The following is a 7,863-nucleotide window of genomic DNA, read 5'->3' as shown; positions in this document are numbered from 1 at the left end:
CCATGTGCATCACGCTGTGCACAATGGGGATGGTTCTGCAGAGATCTGTTGAGGCTTCACTGTCAAAGAAGTTCTATTTTTCTGGCAAAGCACAGGTATTAACACCCTGTTCACTGGGGAGGAAGTGAGGTATATGGAGCCAGTTATACTATCTCTTGGAAGTGATGGGGGCTTTTAAGGAAATTGGAATTTGAGCTTCAAAACATTATTTGCAATAATAAAATGTCCTAGAATGCCAAGGCAGCCTGAGTAAATGAAAAGATTAGTGGAATTGAGGCCATGAAATCCTAGATGAGAACAGTGAGACAGAGTGGGTAACACCAATGGCCCCATGAGTTCATTAGGCATCTGGGCCACTGCTTATCTCATTGTATGAGGTTCTCTCATACCTTGGCTTTCAGTGGTTGGCACCAAGAAGGTACCATCCCTGCAGAAAAGGCTCTGGTTGTCTTTAGAACTGACCTTCTGGCTCATGCCCAGGGCCCCTTCTGTTTCCACCTTTTTTTTTTTTTTTTGCTCAGCTCTTCTCAGTTGTGCAGCTCAATCCCACTTTTATTCTGCAAACCACATTAGCTTCGTCCTTGAGCCCTTGACTTCCACACTTGCTTTGGGGAAAGATTTTGCTTTCCTTAGCTAATGTCTAGAAGCACTTTCAACTGCAGATAAAGTTGGTTATTTGTGTTTGAACAGATATTTCACTCATAGATAATCCCATGAACATTTGTGGCTCTTCCTGTTAGAGATGAAAAAATCAAGACATCAGCAGCAGGACTGGGAGAAGACCCAAATTTGCTCCTCAATGGAGCCAGGGAGCTGCCTGTGGGTCCAATGGCCTGACTCCTTTTATTGTTTCCCCAGTTATCTCTCATGCTGGGACATAATTTTCTTCAGCTGTACTTCCTCCAGGAGGGACACTGGCTGTGAAGACAGTCTCAGCACAGCACAACTATAGGCCCAAACCTATATTCCCTTTGCACTCAGGAGTTAAATTTCCTCAAATCCCCATGGAGCTCTCTGGGGACTCCCTTTTGTTGGGCTGCCTTCTAGCAAATGAGAGAATGTGGGAAAGCCAAGTACCCTGCAAATAATAAAGCACCATAAACAAGTGAGGATAATCATCCTTACTGTGGCTCAGCCCACCCACGTTGGTGTTGCTCATTCATTCAGCTGTCGTTCTTGACCTTAATTATGGCAGCACTTTCTTAGGCTCCTCCACAGAGCTGCAGTGGCATCAACCATGTCAGAGATACCTGCTATGAACACTTCTTCTGAGGACCACAGGGAAGACCGCAAATGGGGCCCCATCCCTCCCTCATTCTCACAATGCTGATAGCTGGCAGGCAGTTTTCTCTTACCATTTTCCTCATTCAGCTCCCCACTGCTAAGCTGGCCCCTGCTTTTTCTAACAGACCTCTTTGCTGCTGCAGGCCTCCCCCACATTGTGTACCTTTTAGAAAAAAAGTCAGCATTTGGCTACCAAGGATGTGGAACCCCATTAGGTCAGTGCTGTATAAGGCAGCATCTGGGTCAGGGCAGAAGCCTGAGAACACAGGTTTCACAAATGACCTGTCGCCACCCCAGAGGTTGCACCCATCCCAAGGATGGCCTGGCTTGCTGGCTGATCCACTAAGGAGACAGTCCTTCAACCTCCACGCAAATGCTTGGGCAGCTCTTTCCATCACTGTGCCCCCATCAGCCCTGCTCAATTACTTCAAGAAGGTCTCTGAGCCACAGTTCATTGCAACTATCGTTTATTAAAAAATATATGTCTCCTTGGAAGGAACACTGGTAAACCAACTAGTGTCATGCTTATTTTGAATCTTCGCTTTTCTTCCCCAGGAGGGAGGGAGGGAGGGTCCAGCATCATTCAGACATGTCAGTTACCATCACAGAATCAACACTCCCTGCTCACCCCCCACATCAGAGGCACAATGGCCATAACTTCATCCCTCTTTGCCTTCAATCCAGTGTACTGCCCAAGGGAAAGCTGCTGCCCTTTCATTACCCTCATTCTGGGCCCCACACTTTACAGTTAGCCTCAGTATGCTGGTAGGATAACTGTGAACAGATTTCCTGAATTTGGCTGGTAGTGCTTAAAGCATCTTCAACACTTGTGTCATTCGCACTGGTCCTAATCCAGTGGGCTCAACTTTAGGGCCAAGCATTTTTATATTCTCCCCTGCGTCTTCCCTCCAGCATGGAGGTGAGGGAGGCACGTTGGCTTCAAAGGAGCACAGTGGGGAGGGGGGAAGGCTGGGCCACACCTGCTGCCCGCATTGGTGGTGGGCAGAGAACTCCCTGGACCGCAGTCACTGCCATCAGACTCTGGGAGAAAGCAACAAGGTCTCACGGCTCACCAGTAAGTGAATCTTAGCTCTACAGCTCAAATTTACAGCATTAAATTCTACTTTCTTCTTGAAGAAACAGTAAGCTACCAGCTGTTGGTGAGGGGGCTGGGGTAGGGCATATGGAGCAGCTGCAAAAAATACCCAAATCAAACTCACTACATGGCTGGCCAAGCCAAATGCTGTTCTACTATCCCAGCAGAGAACTGGAAGGCAAGCACCTCTCTGTCCCTGTCGGTGGCCCCATGAAGGAACCCTAGCTAGAGTCCAGCATGTCCTTGGCAGGCAAGTGAAGGGCCAGTGTGGCAGTGCGGGGGCCCAGCTCCTCCCCAGCCCACTGGGCCCCGCTTTCCCTCTGCTGACTGGACGGCCACGGCCTGGCTCCTTCAGAAGCTTGGAAGCCTTTAGAACATTGGCAAATTGGATTCTACGCATTCACTTAAATAGTAAAAGTAAAATTTGGAATAATGAAAAGGCTGACACAGTAGCACAACATGATTTTGGTTTAACAGCAGCTTAAAAATGAACAAAAAGGAAACCTCTCATGCAGACACATCAGGTGGCATAAAACAATAGGCAATTTTATATGGAGCATCATTAGCCATTCTCTCTCTCTCCGCACACAGGACTGACTGCACCTCAGGGCAGCAGCTGCTCTCAGGTCAAGTCTCCAAACTTCATGCTCCCAGGCCAAAGCCCTTTCTCTCAGGCCTCAGGCTGACCCTGTCAAGAGTAAGCCTTAGCTCTCAAGAGAATGACCAAGTGTGCATGCCCTCCGTACAGCACTTTCTACCATTCTCAAACCCTTCTCAACCAGGTGGGATATAAGATGCCATCTGATTGGAATATGAAAATTAAAGCGTTTCTCTAATAACATAGTACCATTGACGAAGTCTCCATAGATTTTCTAGTCCCAATGTGTGTGAATATATATATATATATATTATAGGAGAGTGTATAATATATATATATAATAATTTCTATATATTTTATATAAATTACATATATATATCTATATATAAATAAGATACTTCCTGTTGCCATTACGTTGCACTGTTCAGAGCTGCAAGACAGCAGTACAGATGGGGAGAAGTGCCCAGGAGCACCTCATCATGTGCTGCATTTAGCTCACTTCACAAGCCGTGCAGCTGTCCAGAGTCTGTCTTTCCATCAGTCCTCCTCTCTTCTCTTCGCTTCTGCTTGGTTTTTATGAAAACAATGGCTCTGATGGATTTGCACCTGTGATAGTGCTTGGGAAAGGTCCATGCAGGAATGGGCACAGTCACATGATGAGTGAGATGGCATCATCCCAAAAAATAAATGAAAACAAAACAAAATTAAAAAAAAAAAGAAGACTAGAAAACTCAATTTTTTTGACATATCTAAAAAAGGGGACAAGAACAGTAGTCATTTGTTCTCCCCATGGGGACAGGAATGAAGAGGGAGGAGGGAAGAGGGACTTGATTTCTTCTGTTCACAAGAGAATGGTTGGAGGGGATTCTTCAGAGTTTTTCAGGGGATGGGACCCAAATGTAGTGCCCAGACTGGTCCTCAATGATTTGTTTGATTTTGTTATAAATCTCTTCCAGTGAGTCACCCTGTACAATGGCTAAAGTGAAGAGGAAAACAAAATTATTACTGTGGTCCACAGCATACTGCCCAAACCCCGGTCATCCTGCCTCTCCCAACAATCCTACAATGCCTCCCAGCATGATGGCTACTCACAGAAGCCCAGGCTGGCTTCACTAGTCAACTGTCAGCGAGTTCAGGGCAGGAGGGGAACTGGCTAGGTGCCTGTGCACAGGGCTACAAGTCAACTCTCTGAGACAGTGAGAGTAAGTAGCAATGAACAGGAAAATGTGTTTATTCACAAGATGTTTACTGAGCACCCACTACATGCCAGAAACTGCAGCTCATGTTGCTCTTGGCCACTGTAAAGCCAGCAGCTTGTAATTCTAAAGCAGCTTCCCTCAAAGATTTGGAAAATTCCAGTTATCCAGAGGAAAAGCAAAAAACCACAATTTCTGGCAAAAGGCAGTGCTCCTGGGGCTGTCACATCTGCTCTGTGTCAGAGGTCAGCCCAACAAACAAGGACATGGATGCTGACAGTAAAGGGAGCTCCAAAGACCCAAGGCAGGCGAGTACATTTCTGAATTCTTTACCCAGAAAACCTGGCAGCACCACCAGCCTCAGCACCACCCTGTACACACATACATATGTCACTGTACTTTAAAAGGTGAGGGATGGTTGCCTTCCCAACCTTTTGGGAAATGACCTTCTAAAGTAAGTGACCACACAAACACACTCATACACACATGTACACATTGACAGACAATTTGAACACCACTCCAAGAAATCATTACCAAATGTTTATTCAGCACCTGAAACATGCAAGGCAAATACGAGGAAGAGATGGAGGGAAACAAAGTTATAATAGAGAGGGCCTGCAATCTAGTAGGGACAGGAAGACAGAATGAATATACCAATGATCCAAAGCAGCAGCTAATGAGTGTTTATGCTACAAAATGGCTAACCTACTATGGCCGGATGGAGGGAACTTGATTGCTTAGGAAGGTTTGAGCTCAATAGCTCCAAAGCATCCTGAAACTCTGACAGGCTTCCTAAGCTCTGGCTAAACCTCCCTGAGACATTTTCAGGATCAGGTGTCTGGTTGGTCCCATAGTACCCCTGGCTGGGCTTCAGGGATTCTTACCTGTAAAGTATTCTCCAAACTCCTGCTCCAGTTTCATGGCTTTGTCATAGATCTTATTTGCTTGTTCATATGTCTGCCGTCGATTCATTTCCCTACCAAAGAAACAGAAGAAAAACTAGTTCTAAAGGAGATCTTATGTTTTCATTAAAACACAGGATTGTTCCAGTTTTCCTGAATACCTGCTCAACTATTCTCTCATGGTGGCCCATGGCCAACTCTTTCCTCAAATCTTTCAGGGTTAAAATCCCAACCAAGGGCACATGACAGGCACGCCAAACGGACTGAGAGGCACGTGGTCTCAGCTAGGGTACAGTTTCCTTCAAGCTTCTACAGGGTTCCATCCCTGGCCAACAAGTTATTTTGTTCTCCATTTCCTTTCCAGGGCACCATCCTATCTGGCTATGTTTGAGCCTCAGTGGACACTTACATAAGTGCTTCAATGGACTTGGGCTTGATGAAAATGGCAATGGGGTAAAGTTGTGCTTGCTGCAGTCTCTTGATCGCATTGCCGGAAACATCTAAGATGCAGTGTTTGCCCTGAAAAAGAAGACCTGTATCAGCTAACCTACCCCTGGTCCACCCAATTCCAAGTAGAAATCCAGTGGCATTCCAAACATCCGCTAAAGGGGGACCCAGAGCCTCCCAGAGTGGCCCAGAAGTTTCTATTCTTGAGGTACCCTGGCCCTACTTTTTGCTTCTACTATCCAGAAAAGGCTCCTTCTGCCTAAAGGTCCCTATTCCATGGTGGGTGATGTTTCAGTATGAATTTTGTAAGGGAAATAGGCTCTTTTATCAAAAGGATGAAAATATGCAGAACTGTGTGGCTTTGAGATTACCACTGGCAATCTCTGTGTTGAAACTTGGGCTGGAATATTTCACTCTGAGGGGCCCAGTTAATCAGGACATCTCTCTGCTTACCCTCTCTGCAACTGCCCGCACTGACTGGATGCTGGTCCCATACAGATTATCGTTGAACTGGCCCGCCTCAATGAACTTGTTGTCCTGAATATCCTTTTCCATTTGTTCTCGGGACACCACAAAGTGGTAGTCCTGTCCATCCACCTCATTATCACGCCGAGGCCGGGTGGTATCTGAAAAAAGAAAGGAAATGCTATGCTACCAAAGGGCAATAATCTGTGCTGGGCCACTAAAGCTCACTCGGTTCTCTAATCTGGGAGAGTCACAAGGCCACCCCAATATTGTTCCAATTGAATGAGAAGAAAAAGGTCAAGAAGTCTGTCTTGTCTACTTCTCTTCTGACTTCCAGTTCTCACACAGTGGAGACTATTTGTTTTAGCATAAACTAGACCAAAAAGGTGGAGCAGAGGGTATGGAGCTTGGCATGGGAGTCAGTAAACCTAATAAATGGTTCATTGAGTCACAGAACAAAAAAAAAATTACTTTTTTTTTGGCTGGTCTACCCCATTCATCTAATCATTCCTGACCACTGCCAAACTTCTCTCCAGGGCAGAGAGCAGCCAAGCCAAGAGTGTCTTAGTCCTCCCAACTCCATCAATTCTTGGAGAATATATTACTGCCTATGCTCTTCCTGACTATCAAATGAATCCTATTCCCAAGAACCCTAGATCTGATCCCAGAGCAGCAATTTCCAGGCCCCAGCCTCTGCTTCTTTTGGGCCTGCCTGGGCTCTTACGTGGCACACAGGATCCAAATTTATGTGGAAACTCAGAGATCAGGTCATCGTTGACTCGGTCTTTCATTGGACCCAGGATGATCACAGGCCTTGCGTAGTGAACTAGGAAGGAAGAACATTGAGACAGTGAATAGAAGCCCCACAAGGAATCCAGTCCACTGCTAAGTCTGACTAGAACACAGTAGCTCTGGAGCTACCAGAGTGAAAACTAAAAAGACATCAACAAGCCGTTAGTTTGAGAATATCTTTTATTTTTGGCAGGGGGTGTGGTACCAGGGATTGAACTCAGGGGCACTCAATCACTGAGCCACATCCCCAGCCTATTTTGTATTTTATTTAGAGACAGGGTCTCACTGAGTTGCCTAGGGCCTCGCTTTTGCTAAGGCTGGCTTTGAACTCGAGATCCTCCTGCCTCAGCCTCCCAAACTGCTGGGATTACAAGTGTGCATCACCACGCCTGGCTAGTTTGAGAATATCTAAGTCCCAGGCAAGTCTGAAACCAGGAACATCTCCCCTTCCAAGGGACTCAGGAGAGATCTCTACATTGACACCAGTACTGTGCAAGGTTTTGGTCAAGCAGACACTGAAGGGAGGATCTGAGCCTTCTCTTTTAGCAGAGGCTGCACTCACTAAAATAGACATCCCCTTTCCTTCTTTCCTTTCTCATAAATCTTCCCTCTCCTTGGAAGGCATCCCAGCAATGGGCAAAAGAAGAGCAAGAGGAGCACAATGGATGGTCTCTACCTTTGCCATGTCCCAGGGGCTGGATAGGCAATGAGTTGAGCCTTCCTTCTCCCTCAACCCCCTCCTTCTGCTGCTATGGGTAGCCCAAGATGATCACCATGAGCAGGAGACTAGCATAAAGGCAAGAGTCTTGGAAGGGGACTTACTTTCTTGCCTTGTCACTGGCTCATATGACAAAATAGCATCTTCTTGTCCTTCTGCAACAAAAAAGGGAGATAGGTTAGCACTTCATGATCTGCTTCCCTGTATATGACATTCACTGTACCCTCAACCCAGCCACAAAACTATCTTCTCCAGTGGTCCTTCTCCATACCACCTGCCCCATGATCCTCTCTGCTTTCAGTGGGTGAGAAGGTGTGGGAAGCCTTGCTGGCCCAGAGCAGTGTCATCAGTTCTCGTATTCAGTG

At 46.4% G+C, this 7,863-nt stretch overlaps 1 protein-coding gene across 6 annotated transcripts in view; it reads right to left on the bottom strand.

Moving 5' to 3' along the window:
* Positions 1-3,671: 3,671 nt before the first annotated feature.
* Positions 3,672-7,863, bottom strand: part of Dlg3 (discs large MAGUK scaffold protein 3) — a 53,550-nt gene continuing 49,358 nt past the window's right edge. For all 6 annotated transcript variants that reach the window (XM_026399968.1, XM_026399969.1, XM_077793547.1 and 3 more), the window contains 6 exons: positions 7,603-7,653; positions 6,713-6,814; positions 5,977-6,149; positions 5,486-5,595; positions 5,059-5,150; positions 3,672-3,954 (listed from right to left, as the gene is read on the bottom strand). In XM_026399968.1, coding sequence (XP_026255753.1) covers positions 3,848-3,954; positions 5,059-5,150; positions 5,486-5,595; positions 5,977-6,149; positions 6,713-6,814; positions 7,603-7,653 — 635 coding nt within the window. In that variant the 3' untranslated portion in view covers positions 3,672-3,847. The remainder of the gene's footprint in view (positions 3,955-5,058; positions 5,151-5,485; positions 5,596-5,976; positions 6,150-6,712; positions 6,815-7,602; positions 7,654-7,863) is intronic.

This window comes from Urocitellus parryii, chromosome X, assembly GCF_045843805.1.
Source record: "Urocitellus parryii isolate mUroPar1 chromosome X, mUroPar1.hap1, whole genome shotgun sequence".
NCBI classification, from domain to species: domain Eukaryota; kingdom Metazoa; phylum Chordata; class Mammalia; order Rodentia; family Sciuridae; genus Urocitellus; species Urocitellus parryii.
This window is presented reverse-complemented; position numbering and strand designations above follow the sequence as displayed.